The sequence below is a fragment of the Netta rufina genome (assembly GCF_964035555.1).
Source record: "Netta rufina genome assembly, chromosome: 20".
Lineage (NCBI taxonomy): Eukaryota > Metazoa > Chordata > Aves > Anseriformes > Anatidae > Netta > Netta rufina.
Window position 1 is genome coordinate 10,533,404 of NC_140144.1, and position 21,902 is coordinate 10,555,305.

The 21,902-nt window shown below is 37.4% G+C and overlaps 1 protein-coding gene across 1 annotated transcript in view; it reads right to left on the reverse strand.

Annotated features, from left to right (window-relative positions):
• Positions 1-236: 236 nt before the first annotated feature.
• TTLL11 (tubulin tyrosine ligase like 11) overlaps positions 237-21,902 on the reverse strand; it is a gene marked incomplete at its 3' end in the record, with an annotated part of 36,868 nt that continues 15,202 nt past the window's right edge. The window contains 4 exon segments of the mRNA XM_084298847.1: positions 237-302; positions 304-527; positions 5,400-5,506; positions 7,881-8,138. Coding sequence (XP_084154973.1) covers positions 237-302; positions 304-527; positions 5,400-5,506; positions 7,881-8,138 — 655 coding nt within the window.

The following is a 21,902-nucleotide window of genomic DNA, read 5'->3' on the forward strand; positions in this document are numbered from 1 at the left end:
GAGAAGTTTAAAAAAAAAAAAGCCATTGTGAGGGAAGATCATTATTTGAGAATGGGACCTTGCAGTTGACCTTTTGAAGAGCATAAATAAGAAAGAAAAAGCTGTAATAAACAAATTGTGACCATCGGATGAAGGAATTCAACAGCCTGTTCCCTCTGCTGCAGTATGTACGTACCTGGAGATTAATTCTCAGTTCCCTCAGTCTCTCCCTGCTCCACCCTGGTGAAATAGCACTGCTAATAGCGATGATTTCTATAATCTGCAAATTTACTAGCTGTGGCTCTGTGCTTTAGGAGGGGTGTTATGTGCAGCTGCTGTAAGTTGAAGTCCTTCAGTCTGAGAAGTAGCTACTGCACTTCGGCGCTCCAGAATCCCTCGTCCACACACCAGGCGCTTTTCGTCCAGGGCAGCCAGATGATACTCACAGAAGTCAATCAGTGATGCCACTTGCTCGTGAAGAGGAAGCGACTTGTATTTTTTCTGAGCCAGGTAGAAGAAAGCTTCAACAAAGGCTTGCAAACACATTCCTGCAAGGAAAAGGAGTTTAAAGGAGATTCATAACACCGTGTGCGCCAGCAAACTGCAATCTTAAAACATAATAAATCTTATTTCTTTGCTACCAACACCAAATGTGTATGTGCCATGTGTCAACACATGCAATTGTGCTAGTTAACTTCATTTGATTTAAAAAGCAGCCATATACAACTCTCATTAGGAGGGAAAAAAAAAGGCCAAAAGACAAAGCTTTGTTTGCATGTACCTCACACTTGAGCTCATTTTGTGTTTCAGTACAGCAGATGCCCAGGCTGGGTTGCAGACAAGGGATACTCCTTATCATTGAGGCTACTGCAGTTTTTACAAACATCAGCCTGAACAGCACCCTGGCATCCAGATGCAAACAGGTACACCAACAACTGGGTTCAAAATGTGTAATTAAACTGACCCATGATCAGCCTTAGACCCTAGACCTCTACAAGAGGTATTTTTGTTTCAACTGAATAAAAACCAAACAGTCTAATTGTACAAAGGGAAAGTGGTGCAGTGCCAAAAAAAATTGCTCTGCTCTAATAAAACTCTACTTTGCCCCTTCACAAACAAAAGTACCCTGCAGAAGCCATACACTGCAGTACAGAGCTCTTCAGGTGTTTCTTTTATCACATCAACCCAGTAACAAATTACCACAGGCAACGGAAAGAGGGGCTGCATATTAACCCTAATTATTATACTTAAAACCTTGAAGTAATACCTAATTTAATTCTTAATTAAGAAGCCCGACCACAATCAGTTTTGCAGAACGCAAGCACCAAGGAACAGTTACAGTTGCTTTGTGTTTTAACTGGCTCCCCCAGTTTGAACATATATTTTAGAAGATTATTTTAGGATGAGATATTGAAATGTTTGTTGTTTTGTTTTTTAAACTCAGTGTTGGCTTATTGGTGCCGCAGGAAAGGCACCTTTTCAAAATATTACAATTACATTCTGAAGTATAATTTCTCTCAACTCAGACTGCAGCTGGATTGCTTACAGCCTTGGCTGTAGAACAGCTTGAATTGCTGGGTTATCTGAAAGCAGCAGCTGCCAGCTCAGTAAATTATTTTATCAGTCACGGTGAGCTGCAGACAGGGAAAACACCTTTAGTCACATCCACACTTTCTCCCTCATAAGTGACACTCATGTGAAGCATTTAATGAGAAAAGTTAGAAGCTGCTGTTTTACAGCAACAGCAGCGGCTCTTGTATTGGCCACAGCTGAAGGGGGCCAAACACAAAGCCATCAGAAATGGGTTTTTTGTTTGTTTAGTGCGCGTGCTTAACACCTAGAAAACATCGAGACTCAACAAATCTGTTAATTTCTGAAAGCCTTTTTCTTGGTAGAGATATTCTATCAGCTAACCACGTAACTGTCACACCCACACTGAAATACTGAACACAAATACTCAGTTCTCTCAAAACCTGCCTAGATACTACTTGCACCTGGAAACTTGTCCACATCGGTGAAACTAAGGTGACCCAAACCTGCCTAAAGTAGTGCAGGAATCCACACACAAACAGCCACAGCAACCCCGCTGCACTGTGTCTCCATTTTCTCCCAGCTAATCCTAGGCCTGGATTTATTCTTTCCATCCACCACTTGCAAAGTCTATTTTACTTATCCCCCTTGTGCCTTATCTGACTTCACAACCAGAGTCTACAGAATATTATTATAGGATATCTGCATTCAACTAAGACAAAATAATACTTATCTATTTCTTACAAAGAGAAAATTCATTAACATTTTGGAAGCATGTTTAAATATTCAAATAAGTTTACACAGAAATAATTTCACTGTCATACCTGCCCCCACTCAGAAATTACGTGTCTCACTGAGACTATTGATCTTTCTGCAGGAGAGAACTGCAGATCCATTTTATGCAAGGGAGTAATGATATCAAATACAAGAAGTCAGCCTCAGCTGGGAAACCTTCTGATTTTTCTGCTATTTTAACATTCAAAAAAAAATGCAGGATTATATACTTGATGTCCAAGTTCAACTTCTTATATAAAAACCTATTTTGAACCAGTTTCTCAGAAGACGCCAGCTTGCAGCTCTGTGACCAGCATGCTAGTTTATACCCGCGGCACTGAGATTTCTTTATCCCAAGCTTATTTAAATGCAACCTTGACAATCCACCTTGATGGCCACAATGAGCAGCAGTATAAAACCTTCAGCTGTTGTTTCCCTGCTGTAAACTGCTCAAAAAAGACATGTCACTAACTCCCTTCTCAACAACAACAGAATCGTATTAGTGCAATTGAAATTATTCAATGTTTTACAAAAACTACTGAAGAGTTGCCAAATTTAGACATTCAATTTTATATAGAAATGTAATAGCAATTTTAGAACTTAAGTTATATATTAAATGGTGTATTTACACCATTAATATATGAAAGAAATAATCATTAAACTCTGCTATTTTGATAGATTACTGCCTTAGATCTAAAAATGTGACCAAAGCAGATGGGGAAGTAACTCACTACTAAAGTGAGGTTGACTGCCTTTCTAGCAAATTTTAAGAGTCTTTCTTAATTTTATTTGTTTTCAATATGTTTTCTTCATAACTGCAAATAAACTCACCAACTCACTGCAAACACCTCACAAAATTATATCTAGAATATATGGATCAGTTGTTCACAAAGTTATTAAAAATGCATTATGCAAAAGTGGTTTATTTAGCCAGAGAAACACTCTTCATTCTTAATTATTTAATCAAGAAATGCAAACCTTGCTTTTCACTAATAAGGCTGAACATATAATAAGAACATAGATATTCTGAAACCTTCCAAAGTGTCTCATCTTCTGAATGAAGAACTGAGCACGCTATTAGAGTTATTAACCTCCCACATTTTGCAGGGGCTGGGTTCCCTGGCTATGTACATAGCCAGGTAAACCTAAGAATACAGGAAAAGACAACAGAACGCAGACTATGACTTTTTGAATCAAAGATGCTCGAAAACCAACTTCTACAAACATATTTAGAAGAATTTGTCTTGGACAAACAACGGACTTTAAACTGAAAGCACATCACATTTTTAAAGCAAAGGCTGAATATTATTATACCTGGGGAACACGAGGAATTTTTAGATGTGAGCAAATCTGGGCCCCTCAAGCAATGCTCTGCTGCCCTAGTGCTGCCTACCATGTTAACACCTTGGTATTATTTCAGAAACATTTATGTTTACTTTAAAAACCTAAGTCCACAAGATAATCAACAGAAGAAACCCTTTGTTGATGTTTAGTAACCACCTATTCTCTTGAGCAAATAATTTGTTTTAGTAACGTCAGGAAAACAAACGTGATGCAATTTGTATTAAGTAACAGGAAGTGGGGCATCCCGGTATCATCCCCAGCATTCAACACTTCCAAGTCCTTTAGTGCTGCAGCAATAGTGTGCTACCACTTAGGACAAAAGTATATATTCAAATATTTACAAAAATTAGATTTGAAGAGGTCTTTGTTGTGAGAAATATTTTCTAAACTTCACCAGTGCAAATACTCACACTGGAAGTTATCTTGCTGATCTGCACGTACAAAGTCAGTTCTAGGGCCCAAGGGTTATCAGGGTGGATCCAATGCTATTATAACCATTTCTCACTGAGGGGAAACTAATTACATCCAAGAACGCCTGCCCTTTACTGAGAGCAGAAGATAAGAGCCAAACTCACAAAAGAAGAAACCACTGACATTTCAATTAGTTGTTTTCCTTTGAAAGGAATTTATGAAAAATCTGTCTGATAAGCCCAAGAAGTGAAAGGGGATGAACTCTACTGTGCGTACAGGTAAACTGAAGACAGTTCATTAAACAGCTTCCCACAGTCGCTGTTCTTGGCTAACATATATTTTAGTTTAAATGCCTTTTCATAATGGAGAAGTAAAAAAATAAATAAATTAGATGCCTGATCTATAGCACCTCCCCCTGAGGTTGCTCAATGGAAAGGACACTCCAAGTGTCACACTGTGGTACAAACCTGGAACTTCCTGCAGAAAATGCCTCTGACCAACTGAAAGGAGGAAGAAGTCCAAGGACAAGTGAATCTCCATTAGGGTAAGTTCCCTATAGAAGCCTTTCAGCCATTCTGAGTACATTTACATTGAGCCCTACAACCCACATTAGATGCAAAAATGGTTAAAAGTGACTTAAGTGACTAATGCTCCTGTAAGAACAAACAGAAGCACAATTTGCAACAAGGGGTGCTTGTAGGAGAATGTGCTGCTATTTTTCTTTACTAAGAGCCAATTTAATAGCTGAGCACTGTGGGAGTTTGTGCGGAAACCTATTGTCCTTCCCTGAGCCACCACAAGGACAATGCAAATGAAAAAAAAAAAAAAAGGAGTATACAGTTGGGCAGGGGGAAACTCTCTGGAAAGTAGTACGGGTAGTTTTCTTTGTCCCCATAGTAACCCGTTTGGAGAACAGAATTAAATCAAAATGAAGTTAAGCATATTTATTTCTAGCTCCTGCACAGCTTTTTGTTTGTTTGATTTTTTGCTAGACCATGTAAGCTACTCTAATACAAACATATCTTCTTACACTGTAATTAAGTTGGAGGTTCCACTGGGAGTGTTTTTAAATGCTCCTCTGCAAACAGCAACAAGAATTATGCATGCAAAACTGCAAGCATATGAAGGGAGAAGATTTACAGAAGATTTGTTCCAATAAACAAACTGAAAACCAACATGTATTCTATCTATGAAGGTAAACTGCCATAGAACTAAATAGAACAATTTGTTGTACATGTACATGCCTCAGATTTACATGCCTTGTTCCCATTATTCTTTACTAAGTTTGGGGTGTGCTTGAGCTACCAAAGATACAAAAAAAAAAAAAGCTTCCAGAATCTTCAAATACAAAATAGCATTACCTGATTCTCTGTGATCAATTCCCATGCTGTTCCACCTTCTCGTGATATCAATGTATAAGATATCTACCGAAGCCATTGAAAAATTGCTGTTACTCAGTTTGCAGTTTCTGTTAAAGAAAAAAAGAAGTCTGCTTACTTCCAAACTTCCAAGGTAGAAAAATTTGTGCAAGAGCAATGGAGAGAAAACAGGAAGAAAAGTTTACTTGTGTCATACGTACACACCCGTTGTAACATACACAGTTATACAAAGTCACACAGAACATACAAATAGCAGATGCCAAACAAACCAATGTTCATTAGGTGTATATATCTGAAATGGGAAAGGCCCTGTGTTTTCCATATGCAGAACATCTCACATATGCAACTAGCCCTGCTGTCTGTTCGAATCATGTCAGTGCCATCTTTGCCAAGAAACGGCTCTGGACAGGATGAGCAGTTGGAGGCACACATCTAAATCCCATCTGCACATTCAATCTCATGTCAATATCTAGCAACAAAAGGCAGCAGGTCAGATTACAGATTAACTCGTCTATCTTGGTTTTGCAACAAGCAAGCAAAAAGTTCGGAATATTTAAATAAGAAATAAGACTTGACAACCTGTTAAACACAACTTTCTCTGAGGCTGTTGCTACTATGCTTTCTGAGGCCATAGCAGAATGAAGGTAATTGGTACATGGTAAAACCCAACACAAACCTGCACAGACTATCTGCATAAAGCAGAGTTTGCACAGAGAAATACTCTATTTGACTGACTGATCCTGTTTGGAAAGGGTTGGAGGAAAGCTTTCAGGCACAGAATCATTTCTTCCTGTCTGAACACTGAACAGATTTATCCTATGCGTTACTGAGCACTGCACAGAGAACCGCAGCATCTCTGGATGCATCTTAAGCATTTGGTGATAAGCACATGTGGGAGATCTGACTTGTGTGGTCTAAGCCCACAGTATATTGTTGATCAGTAGATGAGAATTAGCCATCTGTCCAGGATTTCCAGATGTCTGGCAGCCTGGATGGAACCAGTGCACATGCCAAAGAGCTGGCCAAAAGTTCTAGCCAGAAAAAAAAAAAAGATAATTTAAAAGAATCCTAATTTTTAGTAGCCTAAGCAGAGCTTATTTAAAACAGAAGAGAGCTCAGATGTGGCCTAGATAGTCCAAAAATAAAAATAACTTTAAAAAAATGTTAGAGCCTCACTATGTGTTTCTCTCTCTTTTTTTTTTTTTTGAATGAAGAAATCATTGAAGGGGGGGGACAAATTTTGGTTAGCAAAAGTTTGAGTGATAACCGTTGCAACCACTTGCCCACACGTTTGCACATACACACAAATCACACTTGTGTGCCATTTCATTCTTGAAAAGTGAGACAGAACACATCTCAGAAACAATCTTCTTTCTGAAAGGAGCAGTAAAGACAGCATTTCAGAAAGAGGCCAGACAACTGACTTAGATCCTCTGGGGGAAAATAAAGAAAAATATTTGCTAATATTAAGAAGTTTAAGTTAACATGCATGAGGAAACTGCAAAGAGTATTCATTATGATATGACAATTTATTTTAATATTATTAAAAGAAAATGTTGGCATTTATACTGTGCTCATCTGACAAGTGCCAAGTTAAGGCTGGACCAAACAATAGAAAATACAGAACTGGAAAACATCCTGCACTGGTCTGTAGATAGAGCAGATGCCTTTAGTATTTTTCTATATATCTGTAATTTGTATAAATCAAATTGTTTATATTCATTCCTGAATACTAAATGCATCTGCACAGAAACAGAATCTATATTTTTAAGACTACATCTGCTGCTTATTTATTTTGTCACTGTCAATGGAAGCAGAACATGAGATATTTGTACCATGACACGACCAGATTCATCCATAAAAAAAAAAATGAAAAAAAATTAAAAGTTTGTGGAAAAAAAAATAAATTGAGTTCCTTGCAACTGCAAGTTGCAATTTCATAATGCAAATCCTTAGTGCACAATGCATTGCACTGGCACTTGGAAATCCTTTACTTTGGCAGAGAGCTGTGGCCCCATAGCTAGCAAAATCAGATCTCAAGTGACCCAATTTCAATTGTCACTTTTTCACAATTGTATTCCTGGGGTTTACTAGAAGCATGACATGCTGACAAGGACTGCAAATACTGTCTCTCAAAGTACTACTGATCTGCTGTTGAACAAAGACCCACATTTCTACTAGACACAATCATAGGTCAGGCATTTGGGGAATTTGGTAGTATATATAGTGTTTTATATTATTTTTAATATGCAATGTTTCAATGGAACTTAAGGGGAAAAGTTCCTTTAAAAGCTATTACTAAATCTACCAGCTAAAAGCGTAAAGCTGTTAAGGCCTATTTTAATGCAACAAAACTGAAAATAATCAATAGTAGCAGTACCAGTACTGCTTCCTAGTAGGGCTTTGAGTTTCTAACTTCCGTGCTACACCTCATTCCATTCCTAAAGAGGACATATTACTAACCTTATAAATGTTCGGAAACCTGTTGGCCCCAACTTTGTCGTCCCTTTTACACCAAGAAATCGGATAAACAATGCAGCCACTTTGTCCACAAGTCGCAGATAATTGAACTGCTTAGCATACTTTGGAAACACCTGCTTGAGACAAAGGGAAGGCAGGCCTGCCTCCGTAGTTTTGCTGGTATCATATTCCAGTCCGTCTGCTGGTCCTGCATCCAGTAGCTCATCTTTTGTTTCTGACACATGCTCTGAAGTCTGAGATCTGTAGCATAAAATAATTGCATCTTATGTTAACCTTACCCTTGCAAGATTCAATAGTTGTCTTTCTGCATTTATTTATTTTTTGTTACTACCAGCAAACTAATTTAGTTTAAAAAGCAAGTTACATGAAATTTCATGGAGCATTTAATGGGAAATACTTAGAGATCATAATAATCCAATGCTGTTTTTAAACTTATTTTCCAATAATGTTTAGAAGCTCCTATGCTCCCTGATAAGTGAGGAACAAAAAGCACATTAAGATATGTTTGCAAAGAAGAAATTCTATCAGTATATTCAGAAGTGATACAGTTCACATAAACACATACAGCCACAAGTCCGAAGACAATTTCTGGGCAATCCCATTATTTTTTCTACAAATCCTCTGTGAATACTGTCAAAATATATTATTTCATCTTCATTGTTGTTGCCAAATTCTCTAAATAAAGCTGGTTGAGACAAAGATTAAGAAATGAATATCATGTTTATTCAGCATGACATTTTTACATTTTTTCTGCTTTTGACACACCTAAATAAAATTGAAGATTGCTATTGTCATAAGCTCAGAAAGTCTGATAGCTGCTGATAGCTGCACCCGCTAAGTATACACAGGTTTTCATTTTCTTTCCCGTCGCTTTTCTAAGTACAATCATTAGGAATATAATTCACACTACATATTTAAGAATTAGTGCTTTTACTACATTGATCTTTTGTGCTCCTGAGCAGATTCAGTGTCCTTCATAAAGTTCTGTTCCAACAGAGAATAACAATCAACACAGTTATTATCCACCCACAGTACTTTAAAAATTATCAAGTCAAATCTACAGCAAATCTGTACCTTCCAACTCTGATTCTAAAAGGCAGCAGCTTTCCTTAGCCCACTTCCAGCCATCCCGTAGTCAGTCATCCATACCAAATATCCCCGTGGGATTTTTAGCCTCCTTTCTCCTAAGTTTCCCTGAAAGGCATTAATCCATTGACACGCTGTCTTCTTTCAGTCTAGAATACTTCAAAGTAATACTTTTAACTTCCAGTGAGAGGCATAATGAAAATAAATGTATGGCAACATTAACACTAAGGAAAAAAGTAAGGACTGCAAAGAAAATGTGAATTATGCTGTGATATCTAATGTCTAAAAGCCACTTTTGGAGCCAAATTTTGAGCTCTCATAGAATCTGGGCTTTGAACTTGCTCATTGACACCTACAGATGACAGCAGCTCGCCCTCAGCTGCACCACCTGCAGGCTGCGAGCCCAGCTGTGGCTGCTCAGCACTGAACCACGCAGGAAACTTCTCCCTGCAGCACATGCCACCTCTAGGTTTGTTTAGATGAACTGCAAAGATGAGGCTGCAACAGTTCTTTGTGAAAAGCATCTGTGTTCAGCCTCTTTTGGTGTTTGTGTAATTTTAAGCGCTAAGCCATTGCTGCTCTGGGGGACTGTCACGCTGCATTTCAGGGAGTTCTCTTCTGGTAACAGCAATACTGTTAAAAAATATTCAAATAATGGTACTTCTTTTGTAATCACACTGGCTTTCACCAATGTTGAGTACCAGTAATTTTTTGATAAATGAAAGATTTTAAAAAGTCTTTAAAAAAACCTGAGGCCATGCTTTAATAACATTCCTCTGCTGCAAACAGCAAAGTAGAAAGATAACGTAACATTTGTCTTTAGTTAAAGATTAAAATATGAATTCCTAATTTCATTCTGCTTCACATGAGATTGGACAGTGATTTCACTGCCATCAAGTACCTTCTGGAGGCCAAACGAGGCAGAGTATGCACAGCCAAGAAAATAATTATGCTGTCTTCTATTTTGAATCCTACGAGGTCTGTTCACAAATTTAAAAATTCCAAACTTCATCTAGATGAACTAGGACATGACCAAGTGTGAAGCCATGTAGAAGGTTACATTGTTTGTACCATAACTCTAATTTAATTAAGCCTCTGCAGAACTGTAGTCATGTGCTGCTGTTCAGAAAAATCCCGAAAGCTTTCTAATGGTAAACGCAGTAGTATTTTGGATTTAGAAACGTTGAAATAGAATTAGACTGTTAGCTCGAAAGAGCTCCTAAACCAATACCAAATGGCTTTTTGAGCATCAGAAAATCTGTTTGATCTACTGCTGGCTTTCACTACTAACATTTTTTATTACACCAAGGGGGCCGATCAAATCGTATTCCTGTACAGATAGCCCAAACCTCTCATCTTGTGTTCCAGTTCTTTTCTCCTGTTTCTGTCACAGACTAGCCGTATCTCCTGTTAGATGTCCGATCCAAATATCTGTTCTCCTCTGCAAGTAATCAAGGCTTCTCATCAACAGGCTACCTTTCTACTGAATATTTTGAAAGTCAAAGTCAGCCACAGCAATCTGTGTGAATTTAGAGGAAATGCTTTGAACCACACAGATATCTGGAGAGCTGACAATAAGACGCATTAGGATGGTATTTCAGCACTCGAGAGCACACGTTCACTTTTCAGGAGTGAGTGTAAGCCAGCCCACCTCCACAATGGCAACTAGACGATCTATGCTTCTGATATTTTTACTTATACCTTTATTGTGATAAAAATTCAGGGAAAAGTCTTCACTTCAATTCCTCAAATCAGTTTCACCTTTGCCCTGACACCTGAAGGATATCTCTATGAATTTCAAGGATGTACAATCTGTTTAGAGTACACAGGTTTGTCTTTCTCAGGGTCTTCTTTCAGATTTCTGTCCAAGATAGTCAGCTGCATTTTGTGGAATAGCTAATATGTAGAGAGGCAGTGAGAATATCTGTAAAGACATCTACCTACACCTGGGAACCAAGGCGTGAAAGGAATCTCTTGGATCATCATGGTGAGTCCCCTTAATCTGGACATTTCTATTAATAATAAACTCTCTTTGCAAAAAAGTCCACTATTTATCGCTGGTCCTGCTCCAAATAAACTGATACATTCTCAGTTAAGTTTCCCTTCTCAGACTATTTTCAACATTCTGCTTTTAAAATACCATTCAGTACCTAAACCAAAAATAAATAGCAAAAATAATGGTTTCTGTTTCTTCCCAAATCATGGGAAAGTAGGTCTGTCACCCAGTTCTGTTTGGTTGCTGTTACATATAGGAAGGTATTAAGTGGTGGGAAAAATATGGAAGATCCCATCTCCCTGATGTAGGAGGAATGGAAATTTTTTGTTAGAAAGGAGAGAGACAAATTATTAAATGTTTGATATGCATTATGGTAATAGAAAACTGTTTCTGTTCATAGAAAAAAAACTCTATTATAGTCAAGAATATTGTTCAATATAGAGCAGAAGATCTAAATTGCCACCTAGAATTTATTTTCTTCCTCCACAGAAAGGAAGAACCTACAGCTTCCTTTGAGATCAGGGATAAAAACTCAAAACCAGTTTCCCTGTAACAGTGCAGTTAAGGTGCAATTTCACCGTAACTGCAGGCATTCACACTGCGTTCAGAGTGTAACTCTCCACTGCTTCCACAGGTAGTACTTCAATAAAATTTTATTTTCTGTGTATCTCTTCAGCATAGTTGTATGCACCCAATCTCTGTGTGGTCTCATCTAATTAAGAAAAACTGCCTAGCTAGGTATATTACAGCTAGACTCAGGATCCATAAAAACAGAGTTTTACTGTGATCTGCACATTTTTGCAAGGGAACAGTGCATGACATATTTTTTGCCCTAGTGCTAAGATAAATTACACTCTGTTGCAATGCACCATTACATTTTCTTCTGTATTTCAGGTGCCATCTGCCATCTACACACCATAAGGGTAAGCTGGATGACATAACTCCCCAAGGGTCACCCAATTAAAGACGGGTGTAAGCACTGTCAGTACAGCTACAAGAAGCAGAAATACAGCCCAAAGTACTACAGCAGTGAACATTTATGAGGGATTTTCACCTCTGTTTCTATTGTTAATTCAGTCATATGGCAAATACAGAATTACCATTTTTGTAATATACAGAACACTTCAAGTCACTAAAAAACTTTTATGCAATACTTACCATCCTGTTCTTTCTTACTCCAGAACATGACTTCCAAGCAGCATCTTACTTACTACATCATTTGGGACTCCATCTCAGGAGTCCCTGTACAACACACAAGGTTCTCATGCTTTGCTCTAGTCTCCCTGAAAACCTTGCAAAATGTTTGTGGACAAGTGCTGCAGTGGAGTTGTGGGGAAGGGGTTAGAAACTCCAAATTGCTGAAACGAATCTCTAGGAAGGGAAACTTACAGAGACTTTCTCCATCAGCTCCTTTCTCATGGGCTTTCCAACAGGCAAGGGGAGGAGAAGAAAGCTGAGCCCTGCACTTTAAAGTTGCTCCTCAGAATTAATTGTTTTGACTGACACAGCTGAGTCAGGCTAAATGAATGAAAGGTCAACTATAAGGTAATGCTTCTGGTGCCATATGGAATAAAAGCAAAGCTTAATTTACATACTAATGTCTGACCTCAATACATTAATTTTTCTAATTCTGCAGCTCATGACAGACCTCTCTTTAGAAATGATCAACCATGGAAAAATATTAACTGCATCTTTAAAAAAAGAAATTCAATTTTAATAAAGCTTAAGGAAACATCTAAGACTACTTATCTTTTATACATGAGTACTAACTTATTAATGTTTTCTCCATCTATGTCCTATCCCTTTCATTCTGACCAGCCTTAATCTTTATGTAAATACAAGTTGCTAAGGGACAAACAAATTTGCAACCACTAATCAAAGGCTTCAACGTTCACACCATTTTGTATCCTTGTATAGAAAATTTAGCTTTCCAGTTCAGAGTAAAATTAGTTAAAAAAAATGGAATATTAATGTTTCTAAGAATGCTCACTTGATATGTTTAACATTTAGGGCATTGCTAGAAATAAAAGTTAAGCTTTTTTTTTTTTTTTTTTTAATCAGCTGACAACCACTTACCTAATAGAAGAAAATAGTATGTTCTGTATTCTAAAGCTATAATTATTCCCTCAGCTGAGCCTCTATTCTCAAAGCAAGGACTACGTTAAAGTTAAAAGCACACAAGATTTTGCATGACAAATCTATATATCCATCCATTTATCACTGCAGTATACGGACCTCCCAAGAAATAGGTACGTGTGCGCTACTGGAGGGTACATGCATGGATGTGTCTGTGTGCATTCATACAAGTAAATCATTTAGGAAACAGTAATTCAGAGCCAGAACAATGTCTTTGTATTATCAACCACTCTTGAACTTTCTTTTATGAACTAATCTGATTACTTTTATTAGCAGAGACACTTCTAGCACTCACAGTACGCAACAGCAGAAGTTTCAGTTTGACTGCACGTTGTGTGAAAAATCAGCATCTTTTGTTTTGAACCACCCACTTGCTAGTTTCATTCAAAGAAACTGCATATTCATCTTCTACTCATTCTTTCACAAAATAGTTTCAGTAGCATTAATATTCCCTCTTTTCAAAACAATAATTAAATCCTGTAAAGAAAAAAAAATATTAAAAGAATATTAAACCCCAAAAGAGTAGGGTTTTAGAAGTTGTTAGAAACATTACTGCTTTTAAATGGCTTATTCAATGCTTTAAGAATGCTTTGAGGCAATCAGAGCAACAGCAGTCAAAAGTCCACCTTCCGAAGAGCAGAATCAATCATATAAAAAATAAAGATTGATAATCACTGTTTTGTTGGCAGTCAACTGTCTTGACATCATATAATATCCATTTAAAAAGAAGCAGATATGTCTTCTGGAAACAGGAAGAGTGCTGACAGTAGTCAGAATTTCCATCTCTTTTTACAGAAGAACCATCTGTATCTTGATTAAAGAAATAAAGCAGTCAAATCACCTCATTTTAACCTTGTTTGGAAGCAGGACTGTGTCTAGTGTTGCCTGCACCTTTATCAAGGCCAAATCTGCATTCACTCTGGAGTGGTGAAAGAAACGGAGCACACTAACTTTGTTCCTGAATCCAAGGATAAATTCAAGATGTACTCCATAGTCTTACCATTCGCTTAATAAAAACAGAACAACCTACCTGATTCTTAAACTTCAACTGAAAGCCCTGCAGTCCATCACCATAATCAAAGTATCTCTCACACAGCATCTCCTAGTTACAGGCTTTCTATTTTCTGTCCAGTGAGCGTTGTTTGTCTACAATGTATTATACTCCATAAGGTCCACAGACATTCAGTCCCCTTTCTGAGAAGGATGCTTTGCTGCCTCGTCAGACTGGGTAGATTCATTATGAAAACGAACATTTCTCATTAAAGATTAAATAGATTTTGAACAAAAACTGGAGGCTGTTGAAGTTTGTCTTCTTCACCTGTAGTTATTGAGAGTTTCCAAGATGCAGAAACCTAGTGTGGAAAACGACTTGCTCCACACTGGGGATACAAAGTGATGGATGAGAATATTCTGAACGTTTCCGTAGCATACACAGAGCAGACCAGAGCCTCTACATCAAACTTAAAACTTAAGACAAGCTCATGTGCTGTCCTACACATTGTGTCCAGAAGGAAACGCAGTTTGTTGACTACGAGGCCAAGGCACATCAGCCAGAGAGAGCGTGATATGCTTCCTGCAGCTGTATATTCAAAGCCTATCACTTACCTTTCAGTGTAGCTGTACAGAGCACCTGGTTGAATCCTGCACTGCTCAGAATTTCTAATATGAGACGGAGCAAAGCCTCACCGTGTTCAACTTTCCCATTTTGGCTTACACAGACACAGGTCTCTTCTGTCCCCTCGTAGTTATCATCATTCAACATCCCACTGTTTACCCTTGTAGGCTACAGTAATAAAAGCTTCCCGTAACAGAACTCCGTGCCAGACACAAGCTTTCAGGTTTCATAGAACATTCACAGTGTGGGCACAGCTAACACCGTTACAGCCATCCCCAAAATACCAGGGCATAGGGAACAAGAGAGATTTACATCCTTCCCTTGACAACACACCACAGAAACTTCCAAAGACAAGCCAGCCAGAGAAACCACTGATACAGAGGAAGCTCAGCAGTACGGAAGCTGGGTCATTTGGTTATTTGAAGAATTGTCCATAGTTTGGAGTGGATTTTATCTGCCCTGATGAGCATGTGAGGATTTGCTCCAGTATTGATGGAACGTTTTAGACAATATACATGTAGGTGCTTGTGATCTTAGCATCTTCTGGCTCAGCCAGGGCTTGTTTTCAAGTGTGCTTTAAAAAGAAACACGTACGAAGAGAGATGTTTAAGTTTGCAAGAAGGCTATTATGCAAATGCAAAGTCAGAAAGGCTGAGTTAATTCCCCTGCCATTTTAAACTAAGCCTCGGTCTACTGAACCGTTTGAAACCTGCTGGCCAACCAGTGACACTGATGAGTCTGGTTTGGTTAAACTCTGACCTTGCGAGGTGATGAAAGGAAGCTGTAAAGCAGCACACCATCCTTCAGAGACGAGAGGCATCCTTTAGAGATGCAAAACAGATACCTGGGATAAATATTTAAGGGGGTCTCATAGTGGCACTTGACCCGTTTTTAATTCTGTAGCACTCTAAGGGAAGAAATGCTTTTGAGGATTGTCACATTCAATATGCTGAAAAAAATTATTTCTCCATTATTGAGATTCTTTAGTTCTAGCTTTCTCATTTTAAGAACAATGGTAATATCAGTCAGTATTATCTAAAGATTTGCTGCTTTTAATGTAAAAGCCATTTTGAATGCTTATGCTATTCCCTGTCACCTATTTGAGTACTGCAGGAAATACGGCACTACTATAATGAAGTAACACACAAGCAATGCAAAACCTGCATGGAAGGACTTGTTTCACTGTACCAAAAAAAATACTGCAGAACAAAAATCATTAATTATAGTCCCCAATATTTTATATTTTTGTGGGAGCAGTAGCTTTCATTATTCCTAATAGATTCATCTGTGTTTATTATTTGCTTTTAAGGTACTCGTATACCCCATTATTTCTCCAGTTTCCCTTGTTTCTTTAGAAAAGTGTGCCTTAAAAATACTATATAGCAGGACATAGCAAAGACACATCAGTTGTAAAGCCTGATAAGATATTGAACCCAACATTAAATTAGACTACCAAGTGTTTTACTGTAGAACAGTTTAAAAAAAAAAAAAAAAAAAAAAAAAAAACAACCCTAGGCCCCAAGGTATTTTTTCCCATATGAAAATTATTCTTAGAAAGCAGTCACAATTATGCTAGGGTAGAAAAGGAGCTTTACCCTGTCATCCAATGGAGCAGAAAGCAGCTGTGCAAATGCATTTTATGAGTAGTAATCCTCCTATTTAAGCAGTTGAATTCTACATACACAAAATAACACTAGTGATGATTACACTGCTGTTCAGTCATGTGGCTTTGCTTTCATTTTGCAGCAACTGGGTGCTAGGCAGTTTTATTGCTTTCTAATTTTTTCAGAGACTAGAGACCAATTATTATTTAAAAATAAGCCAATCATCTCTCCTTCTAAAAGACGACTAGAAGCAGAAGTTAAATTATAGAGAACATCACTGCCCCCAATACATTAATTTCTGTCACTCTGTCACTGTAAAAATTTACAGCAGATATAATCTCTTTGAAGGGGGGATCAAGTCATAGAAAATACAAGCCTAGTTTTAAATAGAATTTTAATTTTAATGAAAGCTTCAGGGAATGATGTTTATGCTGCTTATCTTTCATACCTGGTGATTAAGTTAATTTATACTTAATGGAAGAGGATATTTCTAATCCCCAGACAGGCTCAACATCTGTCTGTGACTATGTTTTTGGAAGCCTTAAGCTGCTTGTGATTGATGTAATAAAACCAGGATTCTGCAGAACTGACACCTGAAGGATATCTGTAAGAGTGAAAATGTTATTCTTCTGCTCAATGCCTGTGCTTAAGTCAAGCCAAAATCCCAAGCACTTAATTTTGCCGTCCTTTAAAAACCTACTTTGCACTCCCTCACCCTTATTATTTGAGCATAGACAGGGGAATATGGAAAGAGCTTTCAGATATGGTTATGATCTAATATTCATACTCATTATGTGCAGTATCTGAGAACAAGCAACTTTCTGATGGCCAGAAGCTGATGAGAATAATAAAGCTCCTGCAAAAAATCTGAGATAATCTCCATTTTTCCTTCATTTCTCCTTACATGTCTATTTAAGAACAAATGCTAGCTAGGTAAATGCTTGCATTCACCCCATAGTTACAATAAAAAAAAGTCTTGAAAAGTAAATATTTTGCCAGGAAAATATATAATTTTTCAAATCTGTCCCAACAAATTGCAGTATTTCAGTAAGAAGGAAAAAAGCACTACATTCTGGAAGCTGGACCCATATCCTGGCTGTTTCCTGACATACTTGATACAGCTGAATCTATTGTGGCAAAGACAACAACCCTGAAGGGAAGGAAAGGACAGCATGGACAGAGCTGCTCACTTACAGCAAGGGTCCAGATCCAGAGCAGTGAACACTCATGTAATACCATTCCAACTGGTAAGTGGAACAATGAATGTTTAATGACTTATATCATATTACTTATAATTACTTGGATTTGGGTAATGATATCATTTAATTAGTTCGATATTTCACAGCTGCATCAAGTTTGACAACTATCTGCTACAGAAAGTTCTCCCATCCTCAAATGTGACATCTAAATACTTTGCAAAAAAATAATTCTTAGAATACATTTGTACATAAGAACTTTCCACTGGGATTCAGAGACATAACCCATGCTCATGCATAAATTTATTCCATTTTACTCTTACCTCAATAAAATATTGTCATATGACCTAAGAGCCCTACGCCACAGAAATGATTTGTTTCTTTTGTTAGTATATAAGCTGATGTACTTTTGTATGTTCTTGGCTGATCGATTTGTTGTAACATCTTCTGGGTTGCGTGAAATCTTATTTTTTAAAATCAATTTGTTTGTGGGTTGTGCCATGCCTGAGAGAACAAAGTGCACACTGCAACTCAGCAGTCACATGAAGAGCTTACAAAGATTTGACACCAAAACGTTCATTCACCAAAGCACTCAAGGCTCACCCCACAGACTCCATGCAATCAGAACTGTCACAGCCAGTAGTAGCTTTACGTACACAACGTACAGATACACATGCACATGGTATATGCTTAAATATATACACAAATACACTGTACAGTACAATACAATTGTACAGTACAATTACCTTTATAGTAAATGCTTGTACACATTTATGCAAACTATCTGGTAGGAAGTAATATCAAGAAGACTACAGAAAAATTAAAAAATTACTAGAGTTTATGTTATAGGCCAATTGGAAAAATGAATGTAAAAGAAGTGCTTCTGGGCAACATTAGCATTATGTCCAATAAGGTAAAAGGGAAAAATGTCAAGTGCAAATGTACCCTTAATTTTAGACAAGGCAATTAAGCTAACATTGTGAAAATCAAATTTCATTCAAAGGAGTGTTTCACTATAGGTTAATAATGGAAGTTGTACTGTATGAAAAAGCTATAAGAGTGCTATATGATTCTATCTCAGATTCATCCACTCTGGATGAATTACCTTTCACTTATAATAATTTTTCTCTCTCTAAGGTACAGAAGGGTACCCCTGCAAAGCACTTGAATATGCACTTAAAAACTTGATAAATAAGGTCAAAATCACTATTTGTTTTATATCTTATGCAGCATAACCTCAGCAAACTTCAGACCATGGCTCATCTGACTTCTCACTTGTTACAGCTGAAGCTTGCCATCAGCAGGGCTGGACACAGCACACTTCTGTATTCAACAAGGCTCCCAGAAATACTCTGAAGTATTGCAGAGTTTATGTTGAGATTTTGTTTGTTTTAAGAGGAAAAAAAAAGACAAAAGCATTATTTTCTTAGAATTCTGTAAAAGCAGGAGCACAGACCAAAGGCGTTCAGACATCTCTTCTATCACTGAACAAGGCTTTAATGGCCTCCAAGCACCACAAAGCCTTACTATCAGGCTTCTTGTTACGTCAACGTGAATTCAACGTACTACTCTTGCCCAGTCAGTCACTGCTATCGGTTATGTGAGATGCAAAATACAGCGTGCCTTAAACCAGATTCTACTTCCATTAAGAGTCATTTATAATCTGTAATCAAATAATTGAATTCAAAGATGTATTTAAGGTTCTCTGCCTCCACAGTCATTTTTATGCCACATGGAAGGAAGCTAAGCAGCCACCCTACTGTATTCCTGACCTCCCTTCTTGGGCAGACCTTGTAGTGTAGCCACAGAAGTTGCTGTAATCTTCAAAGACTAAAGTGACACATCCTGATAAAAACCTTATTTCCTATGTATTTTATCACAAAGGCTTCCTTTGCATTTGAGAATCACAGCAAGAGAATAGGAAGCAAGAAGGCTTCCTAATGATCAACTTAAAATGTAAGAATATGTGAATACCTAAGAGATATAATTGCTATAGCATGTTTTGATATATCAGAATCTTTGGAAAGTTCAGATTTCAAAGTGAAATCACTCTTGACAGGTCACATTCCTTAGTTCATTTTCAAACCGTCCTCTATTTCTCACCAGAAAATTTAGAAAGCAAAAAGAAAGAAAACAGATGTCAATAAAAAAAAGCAATTAGACGAGCTGCATCTCAAAACATTAGGATGCAAGTCTAATTGGACAAACTGGTCTCCATTCGCAGTTTGATAACAAAAACAGACAAAGGTTCACACCAGAGCCAGAGGCACTGCTGCACGCCAATTACCGCAAAAGAGCACTACATTTTTGGATCAATTACTTTCACAGTGCTGAAAACTAAACATTTTACAATTCTGCAATTCCTATCAATTCTTGCCCATTAAATTTTTAATGGAACTGGACCCGTCATCAGCTTGCTTGCTTTGGATTTTCCAAGCCAATCCAGCTGTCCCTCAGCAGAGTGACATTTCAAGGGATTCAAAATAAGACTGAATTCACTCTTTACATGGAAGTTAAAATAGTCTTTACATTTGAGATATGTTTAAAATACAATGTATGAGCAAATGAACACAGAGCAACATGCAAAAATATATTATGCAGTAACAGCACTTTTTTTTCCAGCAGTGAAGGTTAAAATGGAAAAAAACAAATTAATCTGTTGTCCAGAATTCTAACAAGCTGAATGTTCAAAATAGCAAGTCATGATCCAAGATAGGATATTCTACAGAAAATGTAGTAACTCTAAGCACTCTGTATGGGAGAAAGTAAAAGAAAGATATAACTAATGACAGTCAGGTTGGCAAAACAAAGAATTCTTTGCAAACCTTAGTAACCTACAGGGATATTTACTGGAGCGTAGAATCAGACCTAAAATCTTCCGAAGAAAAATGAAGCTTTTCTGTAATACTTCTGTATAACAACAGTATATAAACTGACCTCATATACTACTAAAACCAACTTTTCCTGTAATGGTTTGATAGAGAAAAATATCAAAGGGGTGAACCACTGACTTCCTCCTGTACCCATGCAAGGGGTATAGTTATAGCAGGTTTTGAGGAGACATTATTACTGCTCGTGTATATTTAAGCTATGCATTTTTAGTCAATTAAAACCATTCAGATTACATGGGAAATACAGCCACATACAAACTTAAAGATTTGATTTTCTTTGTATCAGCAGACTTTCAAAAGAAAATTGCTAGGATTGCTGCTACAGCACATTCCAGTTATTTACCACTGTCCTGGACTCAATATTATATCTTCTGTTGTTGTAGTAAGCACTCCTCTGGAAAGGAAAGAGCTGCTTTCCTTTAAGCAGCTCTTAAAGCCAATATAAAATTTTCCTGTGAGTCAAGCACTAACAGATCCTTCCCCTCACTTCAAGGAGGGACATCTCACATTCTAGCTTGTACAATTTCCAAGAGGGCCTGCCCTAATCAATAGCAACAAGGTTAAGAGCTCTTAACAATGAAGCAGAGAAATAATTGGAATTGCAAGAACAGAGAACAAAGATCAAGGCACCTATAAGGTTTGCTTCACAAAACTGAACGGAGTAGTTGAGGATAGTTCTTCTTGAGCAGGATGAGAAATAGCAGTTGAAATAAATACTCCCCAATTTACAGAAAAACAGAGTTAACGTTTCACTGATCTGAACTGAAGTAACATTGGCAAACATCAAATTTAAAAGTCTTCCCCACATGTCTAACTCCTCAAAAGCCACATGGGCTAATGTAATGGACAAGAATTGATACTGAAGTTGGCAGATTGCCTGATGAAGGAATAAAACAAAAAACCCTCTAGGAAAGACAAAGGGTCTAATTCAATGTACCTTCAAAGGGCTTTGGCAGAATGATGCTGAATATGAATGCTCGGTCATTTTGACTGATGGAGAAAAAAATTGTGTCAGCCTCCAAAATGAACCAGAGTAGAAAGATCAATCTCAAAAAAACCATTCATATGAGTTTATACACTCTCAGGCAGAAATAAGGCTTGGAATGAAGAGGTGGTGCTTGAGAAGCATTTGAATAGCTGAAAACCTGACCAGACTTCCAAGTGATAACAAAGGAATACAGGAATCAACCTAAAGCTGTAGGATTCCGCTAAAAAAGCCAATTAGCAAATGTAATCCAAAATATTAGTGTTAACATGGCTAGTATTATTATGTGCTTATTTTACCTTTTTTTTTTTTTTTTTTTAAGTACTAAACTCACCCCATATAATCATGCCAAAGACACTGACTACCCTGAGTAATCAATCACTGCAGAACGTAATAGAGTTATGCACATAAGCAGAAACTAAGATGCCTTACAACAGGACTGAAGAACAGCCATTTTCTGATCAGCAATAGCTGCAACACCACTATTATCCCACT